This window comes from Lolium perenne, chromosome 4, assembly GCF_019359855.2.
Source record: "Lolium perenne isolate Kyuss_39 chromosome 4, Kyuss_2.0, whole genome shotgun sequence".
In the NCBI taxonomy this organism is placed as follows: domain Eukaryota; kingdom Viridiplantae; phylum Streptophyta; class Magnoliopsida; order Poales; family Poaceae; genus Lolium; species Lolium perenne.
The window spans coordinates 14187397-14207471 of NC_067247.2; the positions used below are offsets into that span (position 1 = coordinate 14187397).

General features: G+C 42.2%; 1 protein-coding gene across 1 annotated transcript; it reads left to right on the forward strand.

Annotated features, from left to right (window-relative positions):
* The first annotated feature begins 411 nt into the window (after window positions 1-411).
* LOC127348187 (F-box/FBD/LRR-repeat protein At1g51370) lies at window positions 412-2530 on the forward strand. The gene is made up of 3 exons (XM_051374276.2): window positions 412-1418; window positions 1519-1665; window positions 1983-2530. Exons 1-3 carry the CDS (start codon window positions 501-503, stop codon window positions 2325-2327), a joined length of 1410 nt encoding a protein of 469 aa, XP_051230236.1. The 5' UTR covers window positions 412-500; the 3' UTR covers window positions 2328-2530.
* Window positions 2531-20075: the final 17545 nt, after the last annotated feature.

Below are 20075 nucleotides of genomic sequence, written 5' to 3' on the forward strand. Positions count from 1 at the left end.
GAGCACAAGATCCAATAGCCGCCGCCACCACCACCCATCGCCGGAGGCCGTGGAGGAGGAGCCGCCGCACATCCAGGGACGCCGCCCTAGACGCGGAGCACGCCGAAGCCGGAGGTCACCACCCCAGCCGCCACCGCCGGTCGCCGCCTCCAACAACCCCCCTGGTACTTTGGCGTCGGGGCCCGCTGCCACTGTGGCTAGCACCGACCGCAGCGGTGGAGGGAGAGAAACGGAGGGAAGGAGCGGCGGAAGGAGGGGGATCGGCCCCCCGGCGGTGCCCTGGGAGCGCCACGGGAGGGGTTAGGGTTGCACGCCTGTGGTTAGAATCTATCGCCCTGGGGAGCACCACCCCTAAATCTCGCATAACCGAGAACTATCAAATGGAAAAAATACTCCATTAATCATCGCTCAGAAAATAAATCCCAGATCGATCGGCCTCTTCTCCTGTACCAATGCCGGCCACCGTGTTGGATCGATAAATATCAATCGGGGCTCCAATCATGGAGTCGCGGCCGTTCAAAACCGGCCAAGCCAGAGATCGAATCAGCGCGCTCCCGGACGAGCTCCTCCTCGGAATCCTTGAACGCCTCCGCCTGCGTGACGCGGTCCGCGCCGGCGCGGTCTCCACGCGGTGGCGGCACCTCCCCCACCAGCTCTCACGGCTTACCCTGAGCCACAGAAACTTCCATGGCACCACGCCGCACGAGATCATGGACGCGTTCACCGGTGCGACGCAGAGGTTGCTGTCCGTGCCTCCTCTCGCCGACTCCAAGTGCGACTGCAGGAGCACGCGCGCTGTCAAGGTCCTCCGCCTCAACTTCTATGTGTCGGCCCCTCACCTGAGGTCTATCGGCAGCGCCGTCGAGGACACCGTGAGCCGTGGTCGGACCGAACACTTGGTGTTCGACGTAGTTCCGCCTTCCTCTGACCTTCGGCATGCCTCCGGGGCTACCAAGTTTGGGCAGCAGTTCATGTCCTTCTCCCGCGCCTGCCCCATCGCCTTCCGGTGGCTCACAGGCCTGTTCCTCAAGAGCCTCAAGTTCAGGGCCTTTGACTTGCAAAGGCTCGTCCGTGCTTGCGAGAAACTCAAGGTCCTGTACTTGACATCCTGCAGATTTGTTAAGGACTCTGTGCTCAAGATCGACGCGCCAAACTCCGTTATTCAGAAGCTCCAGTTCTTCCACTTCAGGTGCATGCAGATCGACCTCGTCTCTGTCCCCAAGCTCACCCAACTGGAGTGCTTCTATACGGCCCACTCCAAGAAAACCCCGCTGCGCTTGGGCTATGTACCGGAGCTTCGCGAGGTGAAACTCTGTTCTCATGTCAAAGGGTGGAAGGCGCCATTCGCGCTGAGCGACTGCTTCTCAATCAATGCCTGCAACCTGTCGGAACTGCATCTATATTTTAACTGCCGAATGGTAACTTAATATCTGCACAGGAACTTTTACTGCAACTGCTTATGATATGTTTTTCTTATCCACCAATATAACCTCTCTTCTTCTTGCCGCGCGCGTGCAGATTTGGATCCAGCCAGAACATCCCAAGCAGCTCAGTGGTATATTCAGGAACCTGACGAGGCTGGGACTTTGGTTTATCTTTCCTGAGTGTGATCTAAAGTGGACCCTGTTTATCCTAGACGCTGCACCTGCCCTGAAATATTTTGCAGTAAGTCTGTTATTTTACCTTCTTGTAGTTTCATCCACATCACCTGGAATCCTGCTCGTTCTAGTAGTATGACATGTGTCCAGTTATTCAACATTAACAACATATATACAAAGTTTAGTTCATCTAAAATTTTCAATGCGAATTATTGTATGTAGGATGCGAATTATTCCAAAGACTATAAGAATCTCAAACTTCCATACTAATACCGATTATGCAAAAAATATTCAATGGAAAACATAAATCTGATCGCTATTTGGTACATTGTGTCCTGCATGGGTTGGTAACACATGTTTTTTCTTCTGTGTCCACGCATGAAGTTAAATCGGATTCGACATTCTTGTTTCGGGCAAAATCCTGAGAGCAATGCCCTGAAGACCAACGTGGTGTGGGAACCACCCAAGGATATGAAACACCTGAATCTGAAGTTGCTAGTGGTGATGGGGTTCGAGGAGGAAGACCAGGTGACAAACTATATAAGGATTATCATGGAACTAGCTGTGGGGTTAAGAAAAATCAAGCTGCGTGGTCACCCTTGCAAAAACTGCAGCGCTATCGACCCTGAGACCCCGAAAAAATTCGAGGAGGATGAAGCCAGAAGGCATCGGGTGAGGGAGCGTCTCACACATGGATCATCCTCGTCCGTCCAGATAATTGTCTCGTGATGGAGTACTCACAGCTGCCACAGAGTGATGATTGCGTGTACTCAGTTACTTTTAGTTTAGCTTTGGTTAGTGCCGGTTAAAAACTCTTATTGTCGTCAATTTTACATTATAGCGAGGGTTATATATTAGTGCACTTTTTTTTCAGTTTGCCTAGTCGCCTACTGTATGCTCTTTTGTGCACAATCTGGATGGTTTTATTCCAATCCCGTGATCACTGCCCATGTTGGTGATCGTTATGGATGGTCTCGTGTGTCGTGAAAAATAGTGGCTGTTCTCTACTTCCAAGCCGTGGAAGGGGTGGATCTTCTAGTCGCTTACAAGATCGCGTCCAAGATGAAGGATGCCTCTCAACCCGCCCCCTCAAGAGCTAGCTAATTCTTGTGTTTCAGAGGATTGCCATCTCATGTTGGCCGCCTGACATTCCAAGTGCATCGACAAATTTCATCCAGGGATCACGACCTGATGGACAACAATAGTTGACGTTCAGACGAAAAACATCATAATTCTAGGAAACAAACAAGCAAGAAGGAAAGTGCCTTATCAGTCTGAATGCCGTCTGCTATGCTATATTGGTGGCCTCCTAATCTCCAGCCTGCATTCTCAGGGTTTAGCCCCTGGTAGACTATGGCAAGTCGTTCAACTTTCATTTGTTTTTTTTTAAACGGGGAGTCCAAACTTGATCTGCATCAATCGATGTATAAGGACTTTATTTAGATTTTGTCAATAAACTACTCCTAATAAAGATCTGCCAAAGTTATACATCATAAAACCTTACGGCTCAACTCAACACCTACAAACCCGATAATGGGTGAAAAAACATATTGTCATGGACTCACTAGTGGAAAACGGGCATTTAGCACCGGTTGGTAAGGGCTTTTTTACCGGTTGCCCAACCGGTGCTAAAGCTCCCCCCCCCCCCCCCCCTTTAGCACCGGTTCAGTTACGAACCGGTGCCAAAGGGGCACCACGTGGCGGCTGCCGTATTACGAACCGGTGCTAAAGGGTCTGCCGTGGCAGGAAAACGCCCCAAAACGCTGCCGCGGTAGAACCCCGCTACATGTGCCTTTTTTATATCCAATTTTTTTTGAATTATTTTCCACTCCCTCTTTTTTTGGAATTTCTAATATTTTAGTTATTTCACAAATTTAGTCTCTAACTACACTTATATCTAGTCAAATTACTTACTCGTGGTCAAACTTCCCGCTCGGTCACCCATCCTCCCACTGCTCCAACACTAGCACGCTTAACTTCCGAGTTCCTTCCCGTCCCGCATCCAAGTGCTTCGCGCGCATGTATGTGATACTAGTATCATATCAATCCTATTAACATATTGGTCGATGTCATATTTCTTTATTGTTTGAATTTCAAATAATTCTTTTAATAAATAAAATTAATGATGTAATAATAATCTTGAATAAATAAATAAACATTAACTTTTTAATTATTTTTTTAATATTTTTTTTGCCAAACCTAAAACCTGAAAATTTGAAAATCTTATAATTTGCTAAAAGTAATACTCCCTCTGTTCCTTTCTATAGTGCCTATAGATTTTTGACATTTGTTTCACAATATAAGGTTGTAGCTTGGCTTTTTTTTTCAATTACCCCCTTCACCGGTCAACTCCCACACAACATGCATAAAAAAAAACCATACATAATAGGAAATAATTAATTGAGATTCCTAATGCATGGCCCCAAGGATTGTTTAGATTTAGGAAGCAATGTTTTTCTTTCCTTAATTAAACATGGCTGCACATATATGGAGAGTCAACCAAACAGATTTGTGAGATTTGTTATGGTAACTTAGGAAGTTATCGATTTCCCTAATTTTAGTCTGATCTCAAATCGTTCAGCCAGGGGGTCTTGTGCAAAAAATACCTCTTGTGCTAATTTCCGTGCCAAAAACTATAAGCACTATAGAATGGAACGGAGGAAGTAGTAATCTTTATGCATGATGTAATTATTAATTTTAAAAAATAAAAAACAATAAAAACTCATAAATTTCTAGCAAAAACTAAAATCTTCCTGCTTTCATATTTTAATTTCGAATTTTCAGAATCTAAAAATTGGCTAAAGTTAATGCCATTTTACTTTTTCTCATGATCATTTTGATATATTATACGCTTTTTTCCGACGTCGTATGCAAAAGTTAATGCTATTTTACTTTTTTCTAAACTTTTTATGCAAAAAAATTCAAAATTCAAAATTGTTAATTTTCCCTAGTAGTATTTTTTTTTGAAATTTCGACAACTTTATTACTCAATCAATACACGGTCCTTAACAATTACAGGAATAATAAACGCAGGAGGGTCCGAAAACCAGAAAACTTTAACCCTCTCCAAAGAACCATGACGAGTAAGCTCATGTGCGGCCTCATAGGTTCTCGCGAGCAACGCCGTATCATTGCCTTGCCAAGCACCATCAAAAGGTGCCTACAATCATCAATAACCAACACACTAGTGCCTCTGAACTCCGAAGGATCGTGGAAGCTTGAACTACCTCCATCGAGTCAGATTCAGAATTTTCCCTAATAGTAGGTTGCGTAACATACAGTAATGTCTAAAGATTTTATTTTTTGAATTTTCTATCATTTTCTTTTAAATTTTACAAAGCTAAAAAGGCAATCCACGGGGGGAGGGGGTGGAGGTGCGTGGGAGCAGAAAAACCTTTAGCACCGGTTCATTCCACGAATTGGTGCTAAAGGGTAGACCTTTAGCACCGGTTCGTGCCACGAACCGGTGCTAAAGGTTCCGCACGAACTGGTGCTAATACTCTGGCCTCTCAAATCGGTGCTAATGCACCCTTTAGTCTGAGTTCGTAGCCGGTCCGCTACGAATGCTCTTTGGAGCCAAAAACCAAAGCTTCCTTTTCTTCTAGTGCCTCATGCCCTAGAATAGAAAGCAACGCTCCACCAGTTAAAACCTGGGGCCATCACTGGGTCGCCCCTATGGCGAAACAGGGTCACATGTCCAGTATAGCAGACCCACAATGATATCATCATGCACTTGCTTCCGAAGTCATCACCACCATCAAACTGCTAGTCCATCTTCAAGGTAGAGTTCCGCATAGCCCTAGCAGATCCATCACAATACGACCATCATCGAGACCCCGCTGCACCACACCGCCGAGATTCATCAACATCGTCATGGTAGAAGCACATCACTCTTGCTCCTAGGTCCACCTTCCGGTAGCTGTTCCAAAAAACAATGCCCTCAAGTGGGAGAGCGACGAAACATTGTCGCCATTTTCCGATCTGGGATACCTAGATCTAGGATTTCCCCCATACGCAACTTGAGTGAAGTGGAAGCAAAGCACAAAGGTACGGTGACGCTTTCAACGAGGAAACATGCGTACACACCACCATCACCCACCATGACCGGAGTCGGTACCGAATTTTCACCGGAGGATGCACCACACTAGCTCTTCGTCGGGGCTAGATGTGTGATCGAGAGACCCGCCATACCTACTCGGTCGACCACCTCCGGTAGAGGAGGAGGCCACCACTAACCACTGACTCGTCAAGGAGGCCACCACTGCCAACACCCAACACCAGGCGAACCCAAACACCATCGAGACAGAGAAAAGAGCCCTCCCCATGAGGGAGGGACGACAACATGTCAGCCACCGCCAATCTCACTCGCGCCTGTCGTTGTGTGAATGATGAGTACGCCATGGAGGGTACCTGACGACATGGGAGAGAGGGAGATGGAGGGATCCTGAACTCTCCATCTTTGTCAATCAGCAAATGGGCCACCCGGTTGGGCCATAGGCCCAACAACCATATGTGGGTCACCCGAGCTTGCTGGTATTTGACTCTCTCGTTGGTATACCCATGAAGTATATCCATAACAGTGCTGCCAAGAATTTTGGATCCGCAATAGTTGGGACGTCCATACCGCCAGCTACGTCAACAAAGGCCACCCAATCGCCGCCAACCTCTGCCAACCTTCTCCATGGCATTCGCGCTGGGCAGGCGCGACACTCCACAGTCCACCAACCCAGGGCTGCTGAAACGGATCCCACCTTAGATCCCACGGTGACGTGCACGAACCAACCCCGCCACCAGCCAAGAGCCGGCGACACCGGTCCAGTAGTAGGCTTTGCATGCGCGACATAGGATAAAGGTTCTGTTAAGCTTCATGCACTAACCAACTATTCCAAAAGACCGATCTTATGGAAAGAATTAGGTGCTGGCGTGTAGTTGACGTTGAAAGTGCATGGAGCCCCCATGTGTGGTTTTGGTAATTAATGACAATCCCTATGGACTAATGTTTGCATTGAGTTATATTTGTAGGTGTTGTCCATAGGCAATGCTTGAACCATATGTTGGCTTCAAGGTTGCAAGAAGAAGAAATTGATGAAGGATATCAAGTGTCAAGTACGTCTTGAAGATGAAGATGTAGTGAGCCCTCAAGTTACTTCAAGACATCAACATGATGAAGAATGAAGAAATGAAGTGCAAGTTCAAGATGAGCCAACTCGAAGAGATCATATGCTTGAAGCTTGCCATCCATATGGTGATCATGGATATGTGAAGATGCACCGAAGAAGTAGCTCTCCCATAGTGGAGTATGGGAGAGCATTTCGCATGACTTCATCAAGCAAGCACAATCAAGAAAGGCATTCCATCTTGTTGCGGTCAAGACCGTCATCATCAAGCTCAAGTGGAATGCGCAAGGTTAAGGTTTGCTCTTGGTAGGGTTTCTTTCTCACCGGTCTCATGGTGTAGTTGGAGACCAGTTTATAGTTTAGTTGCCGTACTATCAAGAGGGCTCTCGAGTGAGTAACTCGATCGTATCGTTCGGAGAGAGCTCAAACCTTTGCATCCTTACATCATCTTTCTAGGATGTTATTTGGATCTTATCCTTGAGGTGATTTAGAGCTTGTGGTTATTCTCATGACAAGCTCGAGTTCATCGAAAACGGATTCCGCATGAATCACTTGTTGTGTTTTCGATATTGGAGTTTTTCTCGGTTTCTCGTATTGAGAGGTTTCACTCTAAAAATAATAGAAAATCATTCCCACCTAGTTTCCATATTTTCACTCTTTGTTGGGGTAGCTCTTGTTGTCCTCTTTTCAACAAAATTGGTTTCATGTCGATCGGAGTTTCCAAACTCTAGTTATTGTTTTTCTAAGTTTGCCCAAAGAGAGGGGTTTGGGCTGAGCGGTAGTACCGCCCGAGCACGACCGGTAGTACCGCCCGAGCACGGCCGGTAGTACCGCCCGAGGTACCGCCCGCGGTACCGGAAAATAGGCCAAGTCTCACAGAGAAGGTCCAGGGCTATGGGGAGGTTCGGCGGTACCCCGGCCGGTACCATGGCCGGAGGCTCCGGCCTCCCCCTCCCAGCCCGCAGCACACCCTCCGCCACCTCCGGCCATCTCTGGCCGGTAGTACTGGCCACCAAGGGCCGGTACTACCGGTCCCTTCTCCCTCGCGCGCTGCAGCCTCCAACGGGCAGAAAATTGGGGCCTCCTTTTTAAGCCCCCTCTCTCTCACTTTTTGGGATGCTTCTTCCTCCTCTCTCTCAAGCCTCTCTCCTCCATTGTTGTTGACATTTTGAAGCTTGAGATCTCTCTCCCCTTCCCATGATTCTTGCATCTATTTGAGAGAAAGATTGAGGGGATCTAGATCCACACTTTGACCAAACCAAATCATCTCTTTGTGAGTGAATCTTTGGGATCTAGATCTTGGGGAACTTTGTGTTCTTCTTTTGTTCTTCCTCTCTTATTCCCCCAATAGCTTTTGTAGCTTTGTTGGAATTTGAGAGAGAAGGACTTGAGCATCTTTGTGGTGTTCTTGCCATTGCATTTGGTGCATCGGTTTGAGTTCTCCACGGTGATTCGTGGTGGTGAAAGCAAGAAGGTTGTTACTCTTGGGTTCTTGGAACCCTAGACGGATTCTAGACCTTTGTGGTGATTTGTTGGGAGCCTCCAATTAAGTTGTGGATGTGTGCCCCAACCTTTGTGTAAGGCCCGGTTTCCGCCTCGAAGGAAATCCCTTAGTGGAACCGTGACCTAGGCCTTTGTGGCGAGGGTCACCGGAGATTTAGGTGAGGCGCCTTCGTGGCGTTCGGTGTGTGGTGTGAGTACCGCATCTTGGGGTGAGGTCTTTGTGGCGTTGGTGTGCATCGAGCAACCACACCTCAAGGTGAGCCTCTTGTGGCGTTCGGGAGCACTAAGCCACCGCACCTCTCCACCGGAGATTAGCACTCGCAAGAGTGTGAACTCCGGGATAAATCATCGTCTCCCGCGTGCCTCGGTTATCTCTATACCCGAGCTCTTTACTTATGCACCTTACCTTGTGATAGCCATCGTGCTTGAAGTTATATATCTTGATATCACATAGTTGCTTGTATTGCTTATAATAAGTTGTTGGTGCACATAGGTGAACCATAGTATGTAGGCTTTGGGCTTGACAAAGTAAACGCTAGTTTTATTCCGCATTTGTTAAGCCCATCTCGTAAAAGTTTTAAATCGCCTATTCACCCCCCCCCTCTAGGCGACATCCGTGTCCTTTCAATTGGTATCAGAGCAAGGTCTCTCATTCTTAGGCTTCACCACCTTGAGAGTAAAGATGTCGGTTAGGGGATTAGCGCACAATAACTTGTTTATATTTGATGGCACAAATTATGATCTATGGAAAATTTATGTGCTTAAAATCTTACGGGGTATGTCCCCGGACATGGAGCGATTTCTTGGCATGGGTTTTTCTTCTCCTAAGGATCCTCAAAATTTATCTCTTGAGGAGGAGAAAAACTCTTGCCTCGATGCTCTTGCTACTCATGTGTTTTCCATTGTTGTGAGCAATGTAGTTACTTCTTCAATCATGCCTTTTGGGAGCGCTCATGAATTATGGACAAAGCTTAAAGACAAATATGATGTGTCCAATATTATTGAGGATGATTGTATTGCTTCCACTTCCGGCCGTGATGAGTTCTCATCTTCATCCACTTCACCAAAGTGTGGTAAGACACAAGGTAATGATATGGTGAGTGGTGATGAAAATTGCAATGTTGATATTGAGTTTACTATTGATGATTATTCATCTCTATCTCATTGCAATGCTTCATCTTTGGACTTAAACACATCTAGCACTAGAAATGATTTACATGCTTGTGTTGATAGTCCTTGCATATCATGTGTAAGTTGCTTGAATAAATCTCATAATGATATGCTTGATTTGTCTTGTTGCCATGATAAAAATGATTCTATTTCCTCTAGTTGTTGTGTGTCTAACAATTTAGAGGAAACCAAAGATTCTATTGGTCAAGACAAGATCTTGAAAGGAGCCTCAAGTAACTCCTCATCTTTATCTCACGGTCCTCATATATGCCTTATGGCCAAGGGTTCCACGGTACCTCCTACCATGGAACCTAATATGTCTCGTGGTGATAAGGATGAGGATGAATATGAAGAAGAGGATTGGGTTGTCTCTCTACGCGATAAGGGTGAGAGCGTATTCAGGGTTATTTGCAAAGATAAAATTGCTAGCACTCACTTCTTTGAAATCTTGACTACCGCTATTGAGAGCCAAAAACTTATTTGGATGCATGAGAACACCATTGATAAAAAGGGTGCTCTTGAACGAGAGTATGCCAATGATATAGCATCCTTAAAGAATGATCTTGAAGAAGAACAAGATACCGTAGCCTCTCTAGAGGAGCAACTTGAAACCCTTGAGGTGTCTCAAAATGAAATATTTGCTAAACTCACTAAAGAAAGAGACCATGCTAAAGCTAAATTAAAATTGCTTAAAAATGAAAAGTCCAAAGTTGGTGTTGGTCATGATAAACTTGTTAAGGATCTAGATGATCTAGACAAGGCCCACAAGGCCTTGGAGAGCGAACACTCTATCCTCACCAAGTCATATGAGCAACTACAAGCTTCATATTTAAAAGAGCATGCTATGTTACCCTCTCTTCTTGATATGTCTTGTGATGATGCTTGTGCTACTAACTCTACTTCTTGTGAAGCATCTATCTTGAAGGGGAATGTTGAGCTAAGGGATCAACTTGAATTGCTAACTAGCAATTATGGGAAATTGGAAGAAAATCATGGAAAGCTTTCTAGCTCCTATGAGGATCTTCTAGCCTCTCATGATAGGCTAAAGTTAGCTCATGAGGCTATAATATCTAAGGCAACACCTTGTGAGCCTCATGTGGGTACTAGCACTACTACTCAAAATGTTATATTGCCATGTGATAGTCCTAGTAATTCATCCACTCATAATATTGCTAAATCTTGTGATGAATTATCTTCCTTGCCTTCTTGCTCTAACAATGAAGGTTCTACTTCCTCTATTACTTGTGTTGTTACTAACCATGTAGAGGAAATCAAAGAGCTCAAGGCTCAAGTCACTTCTTTGAAGAATGACTTGGTAAAGAGTCATGAAGGGAAATGCAAACTTGACACGATGTTAAGTGTGCAACAATTCCCCAATGATAAGAGTGGACTTGGATTCAAATCCAACAACAAGAACAAGTCCAACAACAACAACAACAACAACAACAACAACAACAACAACAACAACAACAACAACAACAACAACAACAACAACAACAACAACAACAACAACAACAACAACAACAACAACAACAACAACAACAAGGGCCAAGTACAAGTCAAAGACCCGGCCAAGATTGTTTGCTTCAAGTGCAAAATTGAAGGGCATCATGTTAGATCTTGCCCTTTGAAGAAGAAGCAAAAAGGGAAGTGGCCTCAAGCTCAAACTCATATTCAACCTCAAGTTGAAGAAATGCCACTTCCCAAGAAGAATCAAGCCAATGCTCCCATTGTGGAGAAATCTAGTGAGAAGGAGAAGAAAAGAACTTGCTACATATGCCGTGAGAAGGGCCACATCTCCTCTTTTTGCACTATTGGTACCTCATCCAACTCTATCTCCATTGATGATGTTTATTCTCTTCGTAAGGATGAGGGTGGAAATGTGTTTGCCAAATATGTTGGTGCTCAAAGTGGTGTCAAGAAAAGAACCATTTGGGTTGCCAAGCCTATTGTGACTAACCTCTTAGGACCCAACTTAGTTGGGGACCAACAATCCAAAACTTGATCAATAGGTGCTTATTGGAGGGCATTGGAGACTTGGCTACATCATGAAGAATTAAGGGATCTTCATCATTTATATTATCTCAAGCCAAGTCTTGGTTATCTTGCTTCTATCATATATTCAATGTTCCTCCTTGCGGTAACATGTGCTCAACTCTTTTATATTGGAAGTTACTCGCCCCTTTGCATGTGTTAGTTTTTGTTCCTAACATGTGTTTGTATATGTTGTGATTCCTATTTGCTTTTCTTGAGAAATCAAGTCTATGCATGTTGGGTTGCACACCATGTATTTGTGTTTGTATCGGAGCCACTTTGCATCTTGTTGTATCTTATAAAGCTCTTATGAGAGATTAATGGACTATAACATTTTGGGGGAGTGATATGCCTTTAGTAATTTCACAATCCTAACAATGTGTGTACATGAGGAATATCACTTAGAATTGATATTGCAAGATTATCTAGTCTCTATGTGGTATGTCATATTCATGAGAAATTCAAATTCTATTTTCCATTAATATCTCTAGTTGGATCTTATTTTCCTCTTGTGAAAATAAATTTCTTATCACATTATGGGGGAGTAATAAGCTTTGTGCATATTACAAGCCTAGAAAATGTGAACATTTGAGGTTGTGTCACATAGAATTGATATCGTAAATTATCTCTCTCCTATGTGGCATGTTTGCTCAAACAAGCTCCAATTTGATTAAATAGCTTCATTGCTAATATCTTTGTGGATCTTATTTGTGAAAGTTTTTCTTGGCATGGTTTTTCACAACATGTCCCTCAATACATTTTTGGAAAACCATGTGCTCCAAGTCATACTATTAATTGCTTTGCATGTTGGTATGAATACTATTAATTGCCTTGCATGTTGGTATGACTAAATGAAGCTATCAAGAAACTTTCTTTGCATGATGGTTAACTCTTATCTTTTACCATATGCTTTGTTCGTTGTAAATATGATCTTATGTATACTTACAAACTACCACCGGGAAATATTTCCTAATACCTCTTGTCCTAGGACAATTGGTAATCAATTATGAGGTAGATATTTATTAATCATATCTACATTGGCTCTTGTGTTTAAATTGCCTTATTTATTGCCATGAATTTGTTGTGCTTTGACTCCCATGTGTCTTCCTTGCAACTTATGGATCTAAGTTGTCTATTCAAACTTTCTAGCATTTTTAGAAGATATAGGTAGCGTGATGATCCTAGTTTTGTGCATTTTGTATTCATATGAAAAATCCTAGATAATGCACCAATCTTGGGGGAGCTCTTCTATATTTATTAGATTGCTTAACATCTCTTGATCATTATCAAAAATTTGGTTTTGAGAGACATAAACTTTCTTTTTGGTACTTTGTGCCATCATAAAAAGTGTCGAGGGTTTGGTTTATTTGTTGGAACCTTGCTCTCTTGGGAGTTGGTTATCTCATTCCTTTGTGTTTAGGCTTAATTAGCTTCTTATTATGAGATAAGTCTTTGGAGTAAATCTTGTGTTGATTTGATTCTTTGATATAATTTGGGCAACCATTGTCTCTTGATTTATTTGGTGTTTTGTCCAAATTGTATCTTCCTTTGGTTCTTGAAAGTATTGTGCATGCATATTTAATATATGTATATCTTATGGCATGTGTTACTTTCTTTGATCCAATATATAGGGTAAACTCCATCAAATCCTAATTTGATTAAGATGTGCATGAAATTCAATTTCATATCTATATGCACATAGTATTGTGGAGTTTGTCCTATATGTTGTAGTGTGTCTAACTACTTCGGACCCAATTAGTTTGGGGACCATTTTGTACTTACCTTTGTGTTAGGTACAATGGATATGCATTGGATGCTTGTCTCACTCTTGGAAAGAAGTGGTGACTCAATGGTAACTTGAGGCAAGCTAGGATGGTCAACGAACACATATCTACTACATCCATGATACGTCCAATTTGCATCACTATTTTATATCATAATTTGCTGTTATTCATTGATATATTTCATATTGGGACACATTACTTATGTTATTTCATCTATTTTGCATGTTTCATCGTTATTGGAGGATCGAACACCGGAGCCAGGATTCTGCTGGAAAAAGCACCGTCAGAACGCAATATTTTGGAAGATCAACTCTGGAAGGAAATTATACCAAAAATCCTATTTTTCAAGATGACGAAGGAAGCCAGAAGGAGGAGCCAGGAGCAGCCAGGGTGGGCCCACACCCTAGGGCGGCGCGGCCCAGGCCCTGGCCGCGCCGGCCTGTGGTGTGGAGGGCCCACGACCCCTTTCGCCTCCTTTTCTTCGCCAAACCCTTCGTCCCGAAGACCTAAGCCACAGAGGGTACCTCGCGAAGAGTTACAGCCGCCTCTGCGGGGCGGAGAACACCAGAGAGAAAAGAGCTCTCCGGCGGGCAGGAATCCGCCGGGAAATTCCTCCGGGAGGGGAAATCGACGCCATCGTCACCGTCATCGAGCTGGACATCATCGCCATCACCATCATCATCATCTCCACCATCATCACCGCCGTCATCACCGCTGGACACCGTCACCGCCATAGCAATTTGGGTTTGATCTTGATTGTTTGATAGGGAAACTCTCCCGGTATCGATTTCTACTTGTTGTTGATGTTATTGAGTGAAACCATTGAACCAAGTTTATGTTCAGATTGTTATTCATCATCATATCACCTCTGATCATGTTCCGTATGATGTCTCGTGAGTAGTTCGTTTAGTTCTTGAGGACATGGGTGAAGTCTAAATGTTAGTAGTGAACTATGGATGAGTAATATTCAATGGTGTGATATTTAAGTTGTGGTGTTATTCTTCTAGTGGTGTCATGTGAACGTCGACTACATGACACTTCACCATTTATGGGCCTAGGGGAATGCATCTTGTATTCGTTTGCCAATTGCGGGGTTGCCGGAGTGACAGAAACCTAAACCCCGTTGGTATATCGATGCAGGAGGGATCGCGAGGATCTCGTAGTTTAAGGCTGTGGTTAGATTTATTTCTTAATTACTTTCTTGTAGTTGCGGATGCTTGCAAGGGGTATAATCACAAGTATGTATTAGTCCTAGGAAGGGCGGTACATTAGCATAGGTTCACCCACACAACACTTATCACAACAATGAAGATTATTTAGCCGTATGTAGCGAAAGCACTAGACTAAAATCCCGTGTGTCCTCAAGAACGTTTGGTCATTATAAGTAAACAAACCGGCTTGTCCTTTGTGCTAAAAAGGATTGGGCCACTCGCTGCAATTGTTACTCTCGCACTTTACATACTCGTACTTTATTCAACTGTTACATCAAACCCCCCTGAATACTTGTCTGTGAGCATTTACAGTGAATCCTTCATCGAAACTGCTTATCAACACCTTCTGCTCCTCGTTGGGATCGACATTCTTACTTATCGAAGATACTACGATACACCCCCTATACTTGTGGGTCATCAAGACTATTTTCTGGCGCCGTTGCCGGGGAGTGAAGCGCTATTGGTAAGTGGAATTGGTAAGGAAAACCTTTACTGTTGTGCTGATTTTCTTTCTGCCTGCTGCTATAAGTCATTATGGAGAGATCTTCTCTTCAATTTCTATTTGGGAAATCTACTACTACTGCAACGGTAGTGGATGAAGCGCCAGGTGAGGAAGTAATACCATATAAAATACCTATGAAAATTATTGAACGTGTTATGGATAACCGCTATGAAGGGGATGGAACTGTCCATCCCGGTGATCATTTACTGTTTTTGCATGAATTATGCGGGTTATTCAAATGTGCAGGTATTGCTATGGATGAAGTGAGGAAGAAACTATTCTCTTTATCGCTGTCTGGTAAAGCGGCGCATTGGTATAAATTATTGGATAATGGGGATTCTCTTGAATGGAATGATATTGTGCCCCGGTTTTATTCTAAGTTCTATCCTCCAAGTGAAATTCATAAGGATCGGAATCGCATATATAATTTTTGGCCTCATGATGGAGAGAGTATTGCCCAAGCTTGGGGGAGACTGAAGTCTTTAATGCTCAAATGCCCCATTCATGAGCTTCCTGGTAATGTTATTATTGATAATTTCTATGCAAGACTTTCTTTTCAAGACAAGACCTTGCTGGATACTTCTTGTTCTGGATCATTTAGACGCAACAAAGAAGAGTTTAAAAGGGACCTTCTTGATCGAATCCAAGAAAATACTGAAGGATGGGAGAACGACAAAGATCGAGAATCAGGTATAATTTATGATTATAAATGCATTGAAGCTTTTATGGATACTGATAAATTTTGTAATATGAGTGCTACATATGGTCTTGATTCTCAAGTTGCTGTAAATCTTTTTAAAGCTTTTGCCTCTCATTATGAATTGCCAAAGAAGAACTTTGATAAGTATCATGAACCATATAAAGATAAAATTGATTCATCTATTAATAAATGTGTTGTAGTTGAAACTGCTGATCATGTTATTCCTAAGGTTTATATTGAAAAAACTCCTTTCCCTGCTAAAATGAAGGAGTACTCTGTTATAAATAGTGCGGTTCATAAAAGTGAAAAGAAACCTGTAGAACCTGAAGAACAAATAAAAGTTGAACTGCTTTGTTGCAATAGTTAAAGATCTTGTGACTGAAAATGTGGAGGATGGTCATATTATTTTCTGTGAAGATGCTTCTAATATTGTTTCACATCCTAATAAACCCAAACAAGCTAGTGTTCCTATGCTATCTGTTAGAATTGGTGATCATTGCTATTATGGATTATGTGATATTGGTGCAAGTGTTAGTGCTATTCCGTATGAGCTTTACACGGAGATTATGCACGAAATTGATTCTTGTGAACTTGAAGATATTGATGTGGTTATTCAGCTGGCTAATAGAGAAACTATTTCTCCAATTGGTATTGTTCGAGATGTGGAAGTTTTATGCGGTAAGATTAAATATCCTGCTGACTTTTTGGTACTTGGTTCTGCTGCTAGTGATTATTGTCCTATTATCTTTGGTAGACCTTTTCTAAATACTTGTGGAGCTATTATAGATTGCAAGAAAGAGAAAATTTTGACTAAATTTGCTGGTGAATCTTATGAGTTTAACTTCTCTAAATTTACTAAAACTCCTTATAAAGCTGATTTGCCTAGTAATGATATTAAAATGGAGCAATGTGCATCTATTGTTCTTGTTCCTAATAATCCTTTGCAGCAACATTTGGAGGATAGCGAGAGCGAAATTTTTAGGAAAGAAAGAGATGAGCTTGAGGAAATTTTTCTTCGCCAACCTATTCTCAAGCATGATTTACCGGTGGAAGATTTGGGTACAACACCGCCACCAAAGGAAGATCCTGTTTTTGATTTAAAGCCTTTACGATAATCTTAAATATGCTCATATTGATGATAAGAAAATATATCCTGTTATTATTAGTTCTAAGCTTTCAGAGATTGAGGAAGAAAGGTTATTGGAAATATTGAAGAAGCACCGAGGAGCTATTGGCTACACTCTTGATGATTTGAAGGGGATTTCTCCTTCTATTTGCCAACATGCTATTAATATGGAAGATGATGCAAAGCCTGTTGTTGAACCTCAGCGTCGTCTAATTCCAAAGATGAAGGAAGTGGTAAGGAATGAGGTATTACGACTTCTTGAAGCTGGTATTATATATCCTATTGCTGATAGTAGATGGGTTAGTCCGTGCACCTTTGTGTTCCCAAGAAAGGAGGTATGACTGTTGTGCCTAATGATAATGATGAGCTCATTCCTCAAAGAGTAGTTGTAGGGTATAGAATGTGCATTGATTTTCGAAAAGTTAATAAAGTTACTAAGAAAGATCATTACCCTTTACCATTTATTGATCAAATGCTAGAAAGATTGTCTAAAAATACTCATTTTTGTTTTCTTGATGGTTATTCTGGGTTTTCACAAATTGCTGTTAAAGCTAAAGATCAAGAGAAAACCACTTTTACCTGTCCCTATGGAACTTATGCTTATAGACGCATGCCTTTTGGTTTATGTAATGCTCCTGCTACTTTTCAAAGATGCATGTCTGCTATTTTTCATGGTTTTTGTGAAAGTATTGTAGAGGTATTCATGGATGATTTTTCCGTCTATGGGAATTCTTTTGATAGCTGCTTGCGAAACCTTGATAAAGTTTTGCAGAGATGTGAAGAAACTAACCTTGTTCTTAATTGGGAGAAATGCCACTTTATGGTTAATGAAGGAATTGTATTGGGACATAAAATTTCTGAGAGAGGTATTGAAGTTGATAGAGCTAAAGTTGAAGCAATCGAGAAGATGCCTTATCCGAGGGATGTTAAAGGTATTCGTAGTGTTCTTGGTCATGCTGGGTTTTATAGGAGATTTATTAAAGATTTCTCTAAGATTTCAAAGCCTCTTACTAATCTTCTTCAAAAAGATGTACCATTTGTTTTTGATGATGATTGTAAGGAAGCGTTTGAAACTCTTAAGAAAGCCTTAACAACTGCTCCTATAGTTGAACCCCCTGATTGGAATTTACCCTTTGAAATTATGTGTGATGCTAGTGATTTTGCTGTAGGCGCTGTTCTTGGACATCGAGTAGATAAAAAACTGAATGTTATTCATTATGCTAGTAAAACTCTTGATCTTTGCTCAAAGAAATTATGCTACAACTGAAAAGGAATTATTAGCTGTAGTTTTTGCTTGTGATAAATTTAGATCTTATATTGTTGATTCAAAAGTTACTATTCATACTGATCATGCTGCAATTAGATACCTAATGACAAAGAAAGATGCTAAGCCAAGGCTTATTAGATGGGTACTTCTTTTGCAAGAATTTGATTTACATATTGTAGATAGGAAAGGTGCTGATAATCCTGTTCTTGATAATTTGTCTAGATTGGAAAATATTGCTTATGATCCTGTTCTGTTAATGATAGTTTTCCAAATGAACAATTGGCTGTAATAAAGGTGAGCTCGCGAGACAAGTCCTTGGTATGCTGATTATGCTAACTTTATTGTTTCCAAGTACTTGCCTCCAACCTTTTCAGCTCAGCAAAGGAGGAAATTCTTTTATGATTTGAGGCATTATTTCTGGGATGACCCACACTTATATAAAGAAGGAGTGGATGGTATTATGCGAAGATGTGTCCCCGAATATGAACAACAGGAGATATTGAGTAAATGTCATGGTAGTGCTTATGGAGGACATCACGCCGGAGAAAGAACCGCGCAAAAGGTTCTACAATCAGGTTTTTATTGGCCAACTCTCTTCAAGGATGCGAGAAAGTTTATTTTATCTTGTGATGAATGCCAAAGGGTTGGTAATATCTCCAGACGCAATGAAATGCCTATGAATTATACTCTTGTTATTGAACCGTTTGATTGTTGGGGATTTGACTTCATGGGACCTTTTCCGTCTTCAGAAGGTAACACTCATATACTTGTTGCTGTTGATTATGTTACTAAATGGGTGGAGGCTATACCTACAAAAAGTGCTGATGGTGAGACCTCTTTAAGAATGCTCTTAGATATTATTTTTCCTAGATTTGGAGTACCTAGATATATTATGACTGATGGAGGTTCTCATTTTATTCATGGAGGTTTTAGAAAAACTCTTGCTAGGTATGGTATTAATCATAGAATTGCTTACTTATCATCCTCAAACTAGTGGTCAAGTAGAATTATCAAATAGAGAGATTAAATCTATTTTGGGAAAGACCGTTAATAAAACTAGAAAGAATTGGGCTAGTAAATTGAAGGATGCACTTTGGGCTTATAGAACTGCTTATAAAAATCCCATGGGAATGTCACCTTATAAAATGGTTTATGGGAAAGCTTGTCATTTACCTTTAGAACTAGAGCACAAAGCTTATTGGGCTGTTAGAGAATTAAATAAAGATCCTAAACTTGCCGGTGATAAGAGGTTGTTGCAATTAAGCTCTCTAGATGAATGGAGAAGTGAAGCTTATGAAAATGCTAAACTCTTTAAAGAGAAAGTTAAAAAATGGCATGATAGGAGGATTATCAAAAGAGAATTTAATATTGGGGATAAAGTCCTATTGTATCGGTCTCGTCTCGAGATTCTTTGCGGTGGAAATTACTCTCGAAATGGGAAGGACCATATGTTGTCGAGGAGGTGTATCGTTCAGGAGCAATCAAAATTAGCTCTCTCCAAGGCAATGCTACGCAAGTGGTGAATGGACAAAGACTCAAGCATTATATCTCAGGTGATTCCTATAATGTTGATGTCGATATTATTCGAGTGGAGACACCGGAAGATTTCATCAAAGGGCAAATTGACAGTCCGCCAGAACTCGACTTTGAATAGGTAACAGTACTGGTAATGAAAAGTACGCAATTTACCTTCCGAACTATATTTTTGCTGTTTTTGGAAAATATGAGAAATTACGAGTTCGAAACGGAGTGGAAAGGACGCACGAGGGGGTGCCACCATAGGGCGGCGCGGCCTGACCTGGGCCCGCGCCGGCCTATGGTTTGGCCGCCCCGTCGCTCCTTTCCGACTCTGGTTCGATCTGGTATTTTCCTTATTTCGCGAAAATATTTGCTATATAATCTCCCGGACCCCTGGAGGTCCGTATATCGTGTTTTCGACGTGTTTTGTTTCGAGCTGTTTCTGCCAGGATTTGTTTCGGATCTAGAGTCATCATGTCTTCGTCGGAAACTCCGAAGGACGGCTCCAGCAAGGATGTTGGCAACTTGTACATGGAGGAGCTGAA